A 17,000-nucleotide genomic window follows, 5' to 3' on the forward strand; every position below is an offset into this window, starting at 1 on the left:
AAGAGAGAGACTTGGGGGTCATCACTGACCACAAGATGAACGTGAGCCTGCAATATGATGCTGCAGCTACTAAAGCGAGCAAAACGTTGGCTTGCATCCATAGATGCTTCTCAAGGAAATCCCAGGACATGGTTCTCTCATTGTACTTGGCCTTGGCGAGGCTGCAGCTGGAGTACTGCATCCAGTTTTGGGCTCCACAATTCAAAAAGGATGTGGAGAAGCTTGAGAGAGTCCAGAGGAGAGCCACACGCATGATCAGAGGTCAGGAAAGCAGACCTTACGACAACAGGCTGAGCGCTATGGGACTCTTCAGCCTGGAAAGGCGCAGGCTCACGGGTGATCTGATGGCCACCCATAAGTTTATCAGGGGAGTCCACCAGGATCTAGGGGAACATTTGTTCACCAGAGCACCCCAAGGGATGACGAGGTTGAATGGTTATAAACTCCTGCAAGACTGTTTTAGGCTGGACACAAGGAAGAATTTCTTTACTGTCCAAGCCCCCAAGGTCTGGAATAGCCTGCCACTGGAGGTGGTTCAAGCACCTACTCTGAACACCTTCAAGAGAAATTTGGATGTTTATCTTGCTGGGATCCTATGACCCCAGCTGACTGCTGACCCTCGGACAGGGGGCTGAACTCGATTATCTTCCGAGGTCCCTTCCAGCCCTAGTGTCTATGAAATGTCTATGGAAGGGAGGAGGGAAGGGCTGTGTGGGAGGCAGATCAACAACTCCCACAGTGAGGGAGGGAGTGGGGTTGGGGCTAGGGTAGGTGCTGCCCGGCAGGAGCAGGGCAGGATGGAGACACAGCTCATCTGGGAGGCATGGGTGGGGGCGGGGTGTGGTCCCTGCCACTGTGCACCGCTCATCTGGTGGCTTGTCCCACCACAGCTCCCGCTTCTTAGTCCCAGCCTGCAGCTGCAGCCCGCCCTGCTCTGCCCCGCCCCGTAGAGATGCCCTGTGCAGATCTGGGGGACATGCATCCCACATGCCCTCCCAGACAAGTGGCAGAAGCCACCAGACAAGTGGTGCGCAGCGGTGGGAACCGCCCCCCCACCCTTCCCCTGGGTAAGCCATGGCTTTGTCCCATGCCCACCCTGCCTCGTCTGGCCAGCACCTGCCCCAACCCCATTCCCTCCTCACCGTGGGGAGCACTGATCTTCCCTCCCACACCCCTTCTCTCTCCCTCCCCTTTCACCACAACAAACTTACCTGCTGGACTCAGCTGTATTGGAAATCGGATTGATATCGGCCAATATGCCTCCTTAAAAATCGGCTACCGGTATTAGCCCCCAAAATGTCTATCAGTGCACCCCGAACTGAGACTATAGGAGGGAAGTACTACAGTTTCAGAGCTTTATTATTTAGGTTTATATTGTTTTTGTCCTGTATAACATTGCTACCTAATGTTAATAACCCCTTTTCTTTACACCTAGTGTGCTCAATTAATCTTCACCTTCTTCCCTGCTAAGCCTGCGGTGAGTTTTGCTTCAGTTCATTGCACTGCAGCCATTAACCCCTCCCCATAATAGTACCTCAAACTAATTCTGGATCTGAAATATTTACTTAAGCAGTAAGCTGTAATACTTACCTGATAAAAAAGAAATCAATGGAAAATATTTGCTTGTAGAAAACAAAGTTCTAGCAAGAATTATGGACAATTTAAGATCCTAAAACAATTCCCAGAAGAAGCAGGGGAACTTTGTTGCATTATAGGCTGTTTGTTATCTCATTCTATTCTGAGGGGACAGGGGCAAGGAATCTAAACAAGTTGAGTTAGTAAACTGCGATTCAAAGAGAAACGCAGTGATCCTGAGAAACGCCATATGGGCCTTCAGAGAAGATAAGCAGTCTGGAAAAATAAATGAGAATCCTCACAGTAATGCTGGAGTACTGGGAAAATAATCAGAGCAGGGAAACACTGAACCCTCAGGACTTGAAAATCTATTCTAACGGTTTTTAGACATTTCCCTTTTTTCACTGGTACTCCTTTCTTGTTGAAGTTACTTTTAATACTTAAGTCAGAAATTTTATTTTTTACACTGTAGATGCTTGTAATGGCATCTTATGCCACCTTAAACTTGTACAACTGGAAAATGAATGAATGAATAAACAAAAAATAGTGTCCCATCTAGCTGAGAGGCAATTTTATTCCCCTATTATCATTCAAAACCAAAACTTTGCAATAGTGTTACTCCTAAAGTTCTAATCATTAGCACCAGGACTAAAGCTGAAATCTTGGAAAAAGAAGTTCTAACAAACTGGTTATATTAAAAGGTTATATTAAAGTCTGATTTAAGAAACCAGTCTGATGAAACACTCTGTCATTGTTTTCTACTAACTATTCTTGTAGTTATAACCTCATTTCGTAAGTTTTGCTTCACTTCAGTGCATCCAGTAAATTATAACATATTTTAATAATGGCAGGATTTTGCATACTTTATTATGGAGCAATTTTATTACACTTTTATGCCTTTAAAAGCTTAGTTGAAGTATCAAAAAATAAATTACTGCAGCCTGCAGTGCACATCAGCCAATCAGTTATGTGAAATCACTGTTTTTTTCTTTTTCTTTTTTTTTGTTTAAGTATAACCAATGTATAATGGGGTATCTCAGTCTGGTGACTTTTCAAGAGGAGCTTCCATGTAAGAGAAATATAGTTTGCAACAGTAAATATGTTCCAGCTAGTTTAATACTGTGGGGGAACTAATTTGTGAAGACCAAGTGTGCAGTCAAAAATTTTAAAACAACAGCCAGTTTCACATTGTGCTTTTTGACACGGCTGCTCATTTTTAATGTGAGAAATATCCTGTAACAAATAATAGGCGAACAGTTTGTATATTATCATTTCTCGAATCCTTTGCCAGTCACTCAAGGTCTTCCTTCCTAGTTCTCAGAACTTGCTCATTGCTTATATTAATTTTCTTTGCTTTTGGTTTTAAAACACTAAGGGTCTCTGGTTGGAATTCACAAACTAGGCTGATTTCATGCCACTGCAAATCCCTTCCTTCCTCCTTCAGCTGTTTTCTTTTTTGTTAAACATCCTTCTCGCACCTTCCTCTACTGAACCCATGTGCACCATCAGCAGCTGCTTTGAAACTTGCTTTAGACTTCTTTTTAAACCTTCTCCCTTCTTTCGACAGGACTTGCTGTCAGAAAAAGAACTCCTTAGCTAAGGAAAGGCATTCAAAAAACTTGAGCCTGAACGGATTCAATCTTTTCAGGTTAGGTTAACCTGACTAGACTTAACCAGTTAGCAACCTTAAAGACATCCCTTCTGGACTGAAGAAATGCAGGCGCATGCCTGCAGTGGCTCAATTTGGGGGTGGGGAGGCGGGGTGGCTAGAGCATCCCTCCCTTCCCTGGCAGGACACTCTGATTTGGGAGAGATGAAGGAAGGAGTTCTTCCCCTCCCCACCTTGCTGCTCCTGACCAGCAAGGGAGCCAGCAGGGAGTTACACAGCATGTATCAGCCCAAAAAGAAAACAAAAGCTTCTCTCATTAGTTCAAGCTCTTCTTAAACGGTGACTGCCCGCAGGTGGCAGCAGGGTGTGGTGGCAGTGAATGGGGACTGCCAGCAAGTGGCTGCAGCGATGTTGGCAGCAGGGCATGGGATGGTGAGTGCTGACAAGTGGTCGGTGACCACCCACAGACACCACTGGTGGTATCAGTGGTGAGGGGGGAGGGTAGTAAGTGGCGATGGCCCACAGGCACCACCAACACCGGCCAGTCTCAAGGGGTGCACTGCCAATGTCAGGGGGTGCACGTGCATGTGCACCCCCTACACATCACCAATGCCTAAATCAGTTAATTCTGATACTACATTCAACCAGGTTTATCTCAAACCAGTTTCAACCATTTTCAAACTGGTTTATGAGCATTGAACGTCTCTTCTGTTACAGGGTTAAATCAGTTTATGATCACTTAAACCAGTCTGTGTAATGTTTGTTCCTGCCCCTCCACTATAACTTCTCTTCTCCCCATGTTTTTTAAAACTCCTGCTTTCACCACCCCTGATCTTTTTTTTGCTGGCTCTTCTCCTTCGGTCCTTCACTCCTTCCACCTGCCCCAAAGCTCTAAAATAATAATAGCCTCAACTGTTTAAGCTGCATGAGTCAGACTCCAGGTATCATGAAATTGGCTGCAAAGTCCCAAAGTTCAGGGTGTGCTCAGATCATGGTCTCTATAGCTTGTCTACGATGAAGGTCTTGATCAAGGGTTTCATTACACATGATCTTGTTACACCCTTGATACAACCATGATCGAGGGTCTTGTTACACATTTCACTTTGAGCTGCTCAAATGTCAACTGGGATTAGGGGCTTGTTACACCTTACACCATAAGCCACACAAATGTTGATCAGTGTTAGTGCTAGCTTGTGTTTGGAGCAGTCGCATTAAAAACCATATCTGACATCCCCAGCTGCAGAGCTGTGACCTGCCACTAGATGGCTTGCAAACAGGGGTCTAATTAGGTGCTACAGCTGCAAGTTGCCTCTACAACAGGGGCTCCCAACTTTTTTAGACTGAAGACCGAAACCACGGACCAGAAGTGGCTGCAGATTTGGAAACTGCAAACCAGCAGCCAACCTTTTTTATATTCAGTATAAAAGAGGGTTGGCTACTGGTCCGCTGTTTGCCAGTCACTTCCAGTCCACAGTTTGATGGTCTGCGGTCACTTCCAGTGACACCGTGTGGGGCCCTGTGGCTGGAACTTCTGGCTGGAACAACAGCCAAGACATTTTCACCCGGCAGGAGGGTGGGAGGGAGGAACCAAACCTCAACCGTGGCAGCCACTGCCGTACGATAAGACGGGCTTGCCCTCCTGTGGACCGGCAGCCAACCCTTCATGGCCCTACACCACCGCGGCCCAGAGGTTGGGAAGTCCTGCTCTATGGGGCTGGTGAGCCAGGACAGGCTTGTATCCCTGCTCTGGGTTAGGGCTGGGGGCAGGATGGGATATGAAGCTGGAACATGGAGAGTGAATGGGATGGGGATGGGTAATGAGACAGGGGCTGGACAGGAAACGGGTGGGGAAAGGGTGGCAAAATGACTAAAATCAGTCACTGAAGGATAACATAAAAAGTTAGAAAGGAAGCAATTTAAAAAGAAATGAAGATGTAAATTAAAGAAGGTCCCATGTTTTAATAAAGGGGGATTTAGGTGTGGCGGGGGAAGGGGTGTTGGTCATGCTTCCCAGGGTGGCCAGGTGGTGGGAGGCAGATCCAGCTCACGGGGTGGGCGGGGGAGTGGGCTGGTGTCAGGACCGCCCCCGGGCGGCAGAGTTCTGCGGTAGGAATTTTGGCCACACAGGGACGCGAGGGAGGACACTGCATCCTGAGACGCTGGAGGACTGCAACTTGGGCAGCTCGTTTGTGGGGAGCGGGCGCACGCTAGGCCCAAACTGGGTCAGGCGGAGCGGAGACCAACCTGCCCGGCGGGAGCGGCACAGCTGTGAGCCGCCTGATGTGCGCTGGAATCTCGCTCAGACATGGATGTGGAAGCGCCTCCACAGCCACCCAAAATAACGTGCGGCAGGGCCCCCGCGGCCCGGAGCTACCTGCCGGCAGCCCCGGGAACTACAAGTCCCAGTAACTCCCGCGGCGACACAGCGCCTTGCTGCACGAACAGCCGGCGCTTCCCGTCATGCCCCACTCCCGGAGCGCCTCGGTCTCGCGGCCTTTGGGCCCGGGAGCGGCTGCGCCCGATGTTCTCGGTGGCTTCTCACGTCTCGCGAGAGCGGCGGAAGCTCCACGTCGCTCTGTCCTGAGGAGGGAGCGACGCCTCGGCGGCCCCGCGGCGCTCCCGGAGCCATGGTGAGGCCGGGCCGGGCCGGGAGTGGGGTTGGGAGGCTCCCACTCCGTGCTGCACAGGCTGATACTTGTGATGGGGCCGGGAATCAACGAGCTCCCTCTTGGCAACCCGGGCCTGCTGTGCCGTTCCTCCGCCCGAGGGGGCTCCCTGACTCCCTGCCCGGGCGGGATGCACGGGCTGCGCTTGCTGGTGCAGCCCGGACAGGGGCCCGTGGGCCAGCACACAAGTCCTTGGCAGCTGTCTAGTGGCTGCAGCCTGTCACCCAGTCCCTGGCAGCTGCGAGACTATCTCAACCAGAAGCTGCTTTCCCAGAATGAGTCATTTGGGGCCGCGATGGCACTAATACAGGCGTCCCCAAAACCTGTCAGCAGTAAATGTGCACAGCCGTCTTTTCCACTGTGTTTTCAGGCAACTGTGCTCAATTTTTTGACCTCACAGGCTGGATTGGGCTCCGTGCGCCAGGCTGAGGCCCTGCAGTCCCTCTGCCAGCCCAATGCTGGGATTGTGGTGCAGTGTTCACTGGTCTTGCATGATCAGGCCTTGCAAGCCAGGGTGGGACCCTGGGGCCTTGCGGTGCCCCTGCCCAGCTCTGTGCAGTGGGATTGGGCCCTGGTGCACCTCACTGTCACCACTGGAATTCGGCCCCATGCTACACAGGGTTCTGATATCTGGCCCGCAGGTCTGGAAATTTGGCAGCAGGGGTGCAGCACCTCTGCTCTCTGGCTGCCAAATTGTCAAATCCTTGGGGAGCTCCACAGGCCAGGTGACATGATGCCAGGGGCCAGATTTGGCTCACAGGCTGAGAGTTGAAAGTGAATAATTAAAAGCCTTCAGCCAGCTCGCTGAGTTACAAGTTCTGTGTGCATCTGGGAGAGTCTTCAGGTTATATATACTATAACTGTGTCAGTTACATATATTTTAAAAGGAAGGAAACAATGTTTACCAAATTTTAGAAATATAGTAAGTCTAATATTTGCTAATGCCAACTTTAGTGTTTTGATTTTGCTATTCAGTTTGAAGCTAGCCAAATGCTTACATTGAATTCTTTCACCCATTTGGGAAGATAATCTTTCACCAGAGAGCTTGTTAAATCAAACAATTCTAGGTCAACCCATTTTGTATACATTATTGAGAATTAAGTTTGCTCTTTTTAGAATATTCCATTCTTTGGCGTATACCAGATACTCCAGGGAAAAAAATACCTTGGTACAGCATACCCATAAAATGTCAGGTAACTTAGTTTCAGATTGCCAACACTCCTAAATAAAGAGGTCAAGATTAGTTTTGTTTCATTTGGCTTGGCAGCTGATAATGGACAAGTGTTTTTGCATCATATACAGTTGCCATATTTTGTGGTAACTGACTTTCTTCCTTGAGTTCTCAGCAAAAGCCCCAAGAGAGCAAAAGATATTAAGATCTATTGACTTTTTTGTCTTGGAAGTGTTTATTTTGGCCAGCCAGTAGAGGTTTAAGCAGGGCTGGGCAGTTGTTTGGGCTGGACAGTTAAGGAGTTTTGATGAGCTGTTGGGGGCTGGGGGTTGCGGGTTGGAAGTGTTGAACTGGCCTCTGCCTGTCCCGTCATGGCTGTTTGTATCACCCTGCATGCCAGGGGAGGAAGAGAGGCATGGAGATGCCAATTGATCCTATCCAACCCCGGGCCCGTTTGTCCCACACCCTCCAGCAGCGGTGCCGGGTGAGCAGGTTCTCCATGGTGACTGGCCTGGGACCCCTACAGGCAGGGCACACTGCTCCCTGCCCAATCATGGCCCCGTCTCACCCACCTGGCTGAGAGTGCCCTGACTGTGGGGTCCTGGGCTGGTCTCCATGGAGACCCTGCCCATCCGCCTTCTCCATCTGGTGCCCCTGGCAGTAGGTGCAGGGCAGACAGGCTGGGGTGCCTGGGCAGCAGGGCCAGTTCTGGTGGCAAATGCTGGCAGTGGCAGCCAGAAGGAACCAGTGCTGCGAGGTCTGCCAGGAAGCTGGTGTCAGCCATGCCACCCTTCCCCGGCCCTGCGGGCTACAGCTCTTGGCATGCCTGAGAGCTGCGTGTAGGGATAGGGTGGGCTGTGCTCTGCTCCAGATAGCATCTCTGCATCTGGGGACAGCAGGATTGGTTGCATACACCATGACCTGAATTGGTTAGAATCTGTTGGCAGGCTAGGTCTGGCCCATGGGCCATATTTTGCCCACTCTGGGGCTTAAGGCTACATGGGGCAGAGTATTATGAGGTTATGCATGGTTTTGTTTTTTTAATTTTATTGTTCAAGTAGGTGAGAGGAGAAATACACATCTGCATTCTTTTGATACTCACTGAGGACAGTGGTAGTGTTGCATTCAAAACCAGTGTCTGTATGTTTCAAAGTATCTCTTATCAGAGCAAGAAGATAAGAGAAAAGTCATAATGTGTATATACCTGGACAAGCAGAATCAGCTAGGTATATTTTAGGCCTCTCATTTGGTTGGGTTATAAATATGTTAAGATTTTCAGTGCCAATTTTACACTGAATAACCTAGGGTTCTTAATTTTATAGCCTCTCCGACTTGATATTAAGCGAAAACTAACAGCTCGGTCTGACCGAGTGAAGAGTGTAGACTTGCATCCCACAGAGCCATGGATGTTAGCTAGTCTTTACAATGGAAGCGTCTGTGTTTGGAATCATGAAACACAGGTAAAATTTCTGTTTTCCACATTTTATTTGAGCAATGTTAATATATAATAATGCTTTGATACCCATATGCTGCTTACAGCGATGAATGAAATATATTCCTCTGTAACAGGTGTGAGGAAATTTAATTTATTAATAAGGATTCATGCTTTTTTATCTTAAAAAAATATTGCCCTCTTTACAAAGGGCCTGTTAACTATCTTTATCTTGCTGGATGGAAAAGGACATAGAAACTAGAGATACACTGATACTAGAGGCTGTGCTCAGGGTGGGCGGTGGTGGTGTTGGGAACAGGACTATAGAGGAGAGGGGTTGCAGCCACCACAAAATTCACTGAAGCCCTCCCTCCCCCATAGCAGCGCCGCTGCCACTCGTCCTGAGCACAGCCCAGCCCGGCCCCTCTGCTGGGAAGAGCCCGGACTCCCTGCTGGGAAGAGCCCAGCACTGCCTCCCAACCCCAGCCTGCAGCAGCAGCCTGCTCTTACCACACATGTAGATCAGGATTGGGGCATGCATCTCCCATACCCTCTGACGGGAGTACAGTGGCGGGAGCTGCCCCCACCTGCAGCTCCTCCTGCGCCCTGCTCCAGTTGTGCAGTGCCTTCCCCTACCCTAGCCCCACTCTCTCCCTCATCCCAGAAGCCTCGATCTGCTTCCCCCTCCCCCCCCCCCAACAGACTTACCAGTCAGACACTGCTCTCCCTGCTGTGGGGCTGCATATCGGCAGTTGAATCGGTATCAGCCAATATGGCTCGTTAAAAATCGGCCATTGATATCGGCCCAGAAAATCTCTATTGTTGCATCCTTAGTAGAAACTCATCATTTTGCAGTCTGCATGATGCCCCAGTGTATTATGCAGTTGATTTCACAAATCCTGAGGAATAACATGTTTCAGGGCTTGTTTTTTAACATTGTTGTGATTTTTCCAAATAGGTATTTTTATTTCCGTGCTAGTTTATTATTCTAGTAGACATGAGATGTTCTATAGAATTTTGGCAGTTTATTTATAGTTATGCTATAGTATAAGTACTTTCATTCTTTGTAGCCAAATACAAAGGAATACATAACCTTTGTTCCCATTCTTATATTTGCAACTACCAAAGCACTGGGCTGTATCAAGAAAAGTGGAGCCTGTTTGAAACTGGCATTTTCTCAGTAATATACCTCTAATATTTTCATTTGTAGACTCTAGTGAAGACCTTTGAAGTATGTGATCTGCCAGTGAGAGCTGCTAAATTTGTGGCCAGAAAGAACTGGGTTGTGACAGGAGCAGTAAGTTGTTATTCTTTTTCTTAGTTGTATTTACACCACACCTTTTCACCACTTGAAATTGTTATTTGATACTAATTTGCATACTAAGCGGTAAGACTTAATAACTGTTCCCTCTCCCCCTCCACCGAAAAAAAATTCCCCCCCTCCCCCCACCTTTTTCTTATCTATTTAATAAGATAGCAGTGAAAACTAAGCTTTTACTTTGAAGTGGTTGCGGATCTGCAGGGATCCCAGTTTTCTCTGATAAAAAAGTCGCAAAATCCACGATTAAAATGAAAGGCTTCTCATTTCCCCCCACCCCTTCCCCCCGCTCTACAGCACCTCTGGCCCTGCTGGTGCCCCTCCCTCTACCCCTTTTCCAGCCCTGTGGTTCTGCTGATGTCTCTCCCTCTCCTGCACAGCCGTCCCAGTCTTGCTGGTGCCCCTTGCCTCCCACCCACAGCTCCCTGCCAACTACCTTTGCTGGAGGGGGCCCCAGCTGCCAGGGCTATGGGGCCAGGGATCTGGGTCTGCAGTCTCTTGCAGGAGATGGGCAGCTGCTGTTGTAGAATAGAGCCTGGCTGCCTGCCTGCTGTGGTTTTGGGCAGTGAAAGTGGGCAGCTTCCTGCCACTACGCACGCTCCTGGGGGGGGCAAAGTGTTGCGTGCCTCCCAGATCTGTGCATGGGGCTTGGGCTGGCTGTCCGCTGTGGGCTCAGGCTCCCATCTTGCTACCCTTCCCCAGGGCCTGCACAGCCCAGCCAGTACACCTGGTGGTACAGGGCAGAGCTGGGCTGCACAGGGGAGCTTGTTGCAGCTGTGAGCTCAGCTCTGCCCTGATGACATCCTCTGCCCACCTTGCAGCAGTGAGGGGCACAACCCTGCACCCCCACCCTTGCTGCTGCTGTGCATGCAGGGGACAGCTTGCCAGGCCAGTGTGGAGCTTGCAGTGGCAACAAGCTTTCCTGCGCAGCCCTGCTCTGCCCTGCAGGGCCAGTTTGCACTTGCTGGGCTGTGGAAGTCTTGGGGGGGGGCAACAGGGCAGGAGCCCGAGCCTGCTTCAGGCAGCCTGCCCCACGCACAAATCTAAGGGGCACAGGTCCCCCCCATCCCCTGGAATGCGCACAGTGACAGGGAGCTGGCCCCTCTCCCTGGTCACTGGATGAGCCACCTGAGGCCCTGTCCCACTCCTTGCTGGGGTGTTGGGCCCTAAGCCCCACATATCGCCCAGCTGAGCAGCAGCCCTAGCCCTGCCCAGATCCCTCCTTCCCTGTGAGGGGCTTCAATCCACCCCCCCTTCCACTTACTTGGGGGACCTGCTTTCCAGGCTGCTTGGCAGCCATGTGCATATATGTGCACATGGCACCCCCTACCTGACCGTCGTCCTCCCACTCCCTCTCAGCCCCTTGCAGGCTAGAACTCTGCCAGCCTGCAGAGAGCTCCTTGCAAAACTGCAAAATCCATGGGTTTCTCTGTTAAAATGAGAAATCTACATTTTCCTCAGACAAAGGGGAAAAACCTGTGTTGTCCTCAGTTTTTTAGTGGGAAACAGAAAACCCAGATCCCCGCTGATCTGACAGTATAAACCCAGTCTGTGCTGTCAGCAAACATAAGCCTGGCACCCAGCTGTTATAAATTGGTTAAAAACAGTTTATAAAAGTGTTTCCCAATCTCTTCCAGCCCAAGATACACTTACATTAAGAAAAATTTTCCACGGCACACCTGTTAAGGCATTCCCCATCCTCATACTTATTGTAGCTCATTGCCATGGCAAAGTTCTGTGGCACACCTGTTAATTTCTGATGGCACACTGGTTGGGAAACACTGGTCCTGATAGTACTTCAGTGTTTCTTCGAGTAGGCTGAAGTCATAGACCATCCAGGAAATCAGATTTAAAAGTTTATCTTCTGTTTTTGTCTTCAGTTATTTTTAATATCAGATGCTTAGCCTTGGAAGCATTTCTGTTCACTTTTAGAACATAAGTCACTTTCATCCATTGACTGTTTTTATCAGTGTAATAAAATGAGTGATAATATTTTGTAAAGTTGCATTGCAACCTTACAGGCTGTAATACATTCTTAATATGTGCATTTTGTATATATTTGTAAGTGCTGGTTTTATTTTATTTATTGATTTGCTTCTCTACGGATTTCAGTTGAAATTTTTCTTGATCTGTTCACAGACACGCAGCTGCAGATGTGAACATAAATTCGTATACCTCTATATGAGCCTTTGCTGCTTACTGAAATAAATGAAATCACAGTTTTTGATTAAAGATGTTTAAACTTCTTAAGTTACAACTTAAAATGTAAGGTTAATGTCCTTGAAAAGGTACTGAGGAAAAATGGTTTTCTGTCTCCCTAATTTGTTACCAAATATAAAATAAGGTATTTCCTACACCTTTGGTTGTCTTGGTCAACATTAATGCTTTCTGGCCCATGCACTAATATAACAACATGTATGTCATGCTGTGGGGAAGCCTTTCATGTACACTGTTCCAGTTTCAACTCTGCAAGCAGGTATGTAAGAAGGGAGAGGAGAAAGTGGGCCCAAGAAAATGTAAAGAAAGAAATATCTTTTGACCATTTTTAGGAATGCCTGATTTCAACTGATGTTCAGCAGGTGTGGCTAAATGGGCACAAAAAAAAATTCTTAGAAGTAGAAATGGACACATTGGTTGCTCTCTTAACTGCCTGTGTACGTGCTTTTACTCTGTGGTAAAAGAAACCTAACTTGTGGTAACTTAGCCTTCTTTCATTGGTGTTGCATCCAAAATGCGATTACTTAAAGCTAATTAATTAAAGCTATTAATGGGATTGATAATTCCATAAAGTGTTTGTGTAATCCTTTCTAGCAGCATACTCCTATGGCATTGATGTCAAGTTTTACTGCAATTACGTGGATAGCAGCTCTTGTTTTCTCATAATTGTTTGCTGTCTTTAAGTATCTCCTACTTTCATTACAGTAAGAAATGACCTTTTAAGCAAGGATCACTTATAGAAAATTTCAATCCTAGTTTATTTTTTTCTCAGTTAAAAATGTATTGAAATAGAACAGTGTGGTATAAACCAAAACTAAACAGGAATAGTTGTGCCAGTTGGTGCTGTTTTCTTTCTTCAAAGACAAGTTCCGAAAGAACTTCTATAGATTAAAAATCTTTTTGAAGGTGGAATATTGCTTTTAAGTAGCTGTTATTTAATGTGAAGTATATTTGAACAGAGAGGCTTATTTTAGCGTGTTTTATATTTTATCCATAGGATGACATGCAAATTAGGGTATTCAATTACAACACCTTGGAAAGAGTTCATATGTTTGAAGCACACTCAGATTATATTCGTTGCATTGCTGTACATCCTACGCAGCCCTTCATTCTGACCAGCAGTGGTAAGACTTTTCAGAGTTTGATTATATTTTTTTTCTCCAATAACTATAATCAAACGGCTGTTTTCTATCTAATAAGATACCATGTGCCATGTACTGTTGTTGTTGAAATAAGATGTGTGGAACAAGTAGTTTACATATCACATGTAATTTCTCATTATTTCTTTTGTTTAACTGCTTTTGCATTTTTGGTGGAATATTGGTTATATTTAGGTTTTGAAATGTAACAGCTTAGGCTTTTGTAATAAAAGCCCTGAAGTTGCTTAATGTCCAAGTGCAAAGTTCACATGGATGCTACAGAACTTATTTGCCAGATTGCCACACTGTTATTGGGTATATTAAGATGAATTTTAGTTTGGTTAAAACTGTATGCATCATGGCAGTGCTTTTAAAAAGAGATTGGGAAATGAGTGATGCTGGAACTGTCTTAATGCTTACTACATTAAACAGAACACTATCCATCGTACAGACTTGTTGGTTTCTCACTGGTTTCTCATTCTAGACTCCCTGATAAGCCAACATGACTTATTTTTGAGCTTTTTGTATTGATGGGCAGTAGACAGAAGTGTTTGAGATGGATCAATGTACTGCCTGAGCTTGACACTTGACAAAGGGGAAGATATAGACACTAGCTAACCAGTCTTTATCCTTAAGAAGTTAAAGGAAATCTTTATCTTCAGGGAGGTTTGCTCGGAATGCCTTGAGGTAAAAAAGAAATACTACAAAGCTCCATACAGAAGTGGAGCCTGAGAAATTAAACTGAAGTGAACAACCTTCTGAACAAGAAAAAATAATACAATTGAAGTGGCTATCTTGAAAGAAGACAAAAGAGGCATAGGTGAAATGTAGTCAATGGTGGTGTTAGGCTTTCTTAAAGTACTACTTCCAATGGCAAACTGGTCAATGAGGTCTAAAGGATATGGTAGTTTAATCTATTCATTCTATTTATACCTTTTTATTTTCCTTGCTTTAGTTTCATAGTTTCTAGGGTCGGAAGGGACCTGAGCAGATCATCTAGTCCGACCCCCTGCCATGGCAGGAAAGAGTACTGGGGTCAAACGACCCCAGCAAGGTGTTCATCTAACCTCCTCTTAAAAACCCCCAGGGTAGGAGCCTGCACCACCTCTCTTGGAAGTTGGTTCCAGACCCTAGCCGCCCTGACCGTGAAGTAGCGCCTCCTGATATCTAACCTAAACCTACCCTCTGCCAGCTTGTGACCGTTATTCCTGGTCACTCCTGGCGGTGCTCGGGGGAACAGTGACTCCCCCAATGCCTGCTGATCCCCCCTGACTAGTTTATAACAGGCCACAAGATCCCCCCTCAGCCTTCTCTTTTGGAGGCTGAACAGGTTCAGGTCCCGTAGCCTCTCCTCATAGGGCCTGCCCTGCTGTCCCCTGATCATGTGAGTGGCCCTCCTCTGGACCCTCTCCATGCTGTCCACATCCCTCTTGAAGTGCGGCGCCCAGAACTGGACGCAGTACTCCAACTGCGGCCTGACCAGTGCCGCATAGAGGGGGAGGATCACCTCTTTGGACCTGCTCGAGATGCATCTGTGGATGCATGACAAGGTGCGGTTGGCCTTCCTGACTGCCTCCCCACACTGCCGGCCCATGTTCATCTTGGAGTCAATGATGACTCCAAGATCCTTTTCCGCCTCCGTGCTGACAAGAGGGGAGTTCCCCAACCTGTAGGTATGGTGCCGGTTGTTCCTCCCCAGGTGCATCACCTTGCACTTGTCTGTGTTGAATCCCATCCTATTCTCATCCGCCCACCCTTGTAACCTGTCCAGGTCAGATTGTAGCCTGTTGCTTCCTTCTAGTGTGCCCACGTCCCCCCACATCTTAGAATTTATTATATACCCAAACTCAGTTAGAAAGGGCTTGTCAGATGTATATTTTAATTAGCATTGTTAATTGGAGGGACAGATAATGGAAGATGCATATTGTTTCTCTGTTAGTGTGTGTTTTTATTTTTGAGGAATGTAATCTAAATCCAAAAGAGATTTCAGAAGGCACATAAACTACATTTTAAAAAAAGACCTATTATGTGTGTCCCATTATGCTTGTAACAGATGCATTTGCATTTTGCCTTTGAACCTCACTGAAGAAAAGTGAGTCAAACAATATGCATGAAGAACACCACATCTGCTAAATTATATAGTTATTTCACCCCCTTTTTTGCAGATGTCATGTAACAGTTTACTTTCGCTCACCCATCATTATTAAACCTACAGACTACAGAATTTAGAAATGGAGATAATTGAATATTTGGAACTGACTCTTTTTCTTTCCCCAGATGACATGCTTATTAAACTCTGGGACTGGGATAAAAAATGGTCTTGTTCTCAGGTGTTTGAAGGCCACACCCATTATGTTATGCAAATTGTCATAAATCCAAAGGATAATAATCAATTTGCCAGTGCATCGTTGGATAGGACAATCAAGGTACAGGAACTATCATTAAAAAAAATCTTGGTCAAAGATTCACCAGACACAATATGTAATCCTATGGTCTGTAGATAGAAAATGAAAGAATTATTGCACGTTTTGTGTTTTATTAAGATTTTTGTGCCATACTATATGTAAAGACTTACATGAGTTGGACTAACCTCTCTCAAGCTATAGTTAAACAGTCATACAAATCTGCTCTGCTCACTTCAGAGAAAATATTAACAAGTAAAGCCTTTTCATGCTTTGGACTTGAGCTGCAAAGTGTATTGCTTTACAGTAGGGGTGCACCAATTTAAAGATTTTTCTTGGCCGATACCTGTGGTCAATTATTAACCAGTCATATCGATTTAATACTAATCTGATAGCTGATTTACAGGTATGCAGCCCAGCAGCTTAGTGCAGCAGCCGGCTGGTAAGAAGTTGGGGAGAAGGGGCAATTTGAGGCCCCCACCGTAAGGGACAGAGTGAAGCAGGGGCAGGTGTTGCCCAGCCAGGACAGTGAATGCAACCCCAGGAGCGGGATGAAACCATGGGTGGCTCATCCAGGGACCGCAGGTGGATGAGGAAGGGGCAGCTACCCCACCACTACATGCACCCGTAGGGAGGTGTGGGGGGCATGCACCCCACCCCCAGATTTGTGTGGCATGAGGGCAGGCCAGAGGCCAGGGGCTGTACCAGCTTCTTCCCAGCAGGGGGACTGAGCTGGGGCTGGGCTCTGAGCAGGCAGGGGCAGGACAAGTGGCGGCAGCACTGGGAGGGGTGGTTACAGCGTGGGCTACAGCCACCCGAAAATTCCCTGTTGCTCCCTGTACCCCTCTTCCCAGTGCCACTCCCCTACCACACCCTGCCCCCGCCCACCCTGAATGCAACCACAACCCAGCCCCTTGCTGGGAAGGGGGTGGTACAGGCCCTGGCCCTGAACTCACTGTGGGCAACCTGCCCTCACCCCACACAAATCTGGGTGGGGGAGAACATGCCCCCCCATGTGTCCCCCAGGGTGTATAGAGCAGTGGGGAACCGCCCTGCACCCCCTGGAGATGCCACCCATGGCTCCATCCCACTCCCGGCCCTGGGGTCTCATTCAGTACCCTGGATAGACAGTGCCTGCCCTTGCCCCACACCTTCTCTCATTGTGGGGGGGCCTTGATCTGCCCCCCTCACACACCCACACTGCCGCCCCCCCACCCCCCCAGACTTACCCACTGGATACTGCTGTCCAAGCTACTGGGATGCATTCCTGTCCACATGCATGCTGTGGTTACACCCATGCATGTGGCATTTATCAGTGACATTATCAGCTAGACCAGCCAAAAAAAGCTGATTGCTGATAATCTTAATTTTTCTTTTATTGGTACCAATCCAATATGCGACCGATATATCGGTGTACCTTTACCTTCGGTTTTCACCTTGTTAAGAAAATAGTAAGCATTTGTGAAGACTT

General features: G+C 47.4%; 1 protein-coding gene across 1 annotated transcript in view; it reads left to right on the forward strand.

Moving 5' to 3' along the window:
* Window positions 1-5,539: 5,539 nt before the first annotated feature.
* Window positions 5,540-17,000, forward strand: part of COPB2 (coatomer protein complex subunit beta 2) — a 28,917-nt gene continuing 17,456 nt past the window's right edge. The window contains exons 1-5 of the mRNA XM_019503670.1: window positions 5,540-5,814; window positions 8,344-8,481; window positions 9,664-9,750; window positions 12,986-13,112; window positions 15,405-15,553. Of these exons, the coding sequence (XP_019359215.1) occupies window positions 5,812-5,814; window positions 8,344-8,481; window positions 9,664-9,750; window positions 12,986-13,112; window positions 15,405-15,553 (504 nt within the window). The 5' untranslated portion in view covers window positions 5,540-5,811. The remainder of the gene's footprint in view (window positions 5,815-8,343; window positions 8,482-9,663; window positions 9,751-12,985; window positions 13,113-15,404; window positions 15,554-17,000) is intronic.

The sequence above is a fragment of the Gavialis gangeticus genome, unplaced genomic scaffold (assembly GCF_001723915.1).
Source record: "Gavialis gangeticus isolate Ggan-Ray unplaced genomic scaffold, GavGan_comp1, whole genome shotgun sequence".
NCBI lineage: Eukaryota > Metazoa > Chordata > Crocodylia > Gavialidae > Gavialis > Gavialis gangeticus.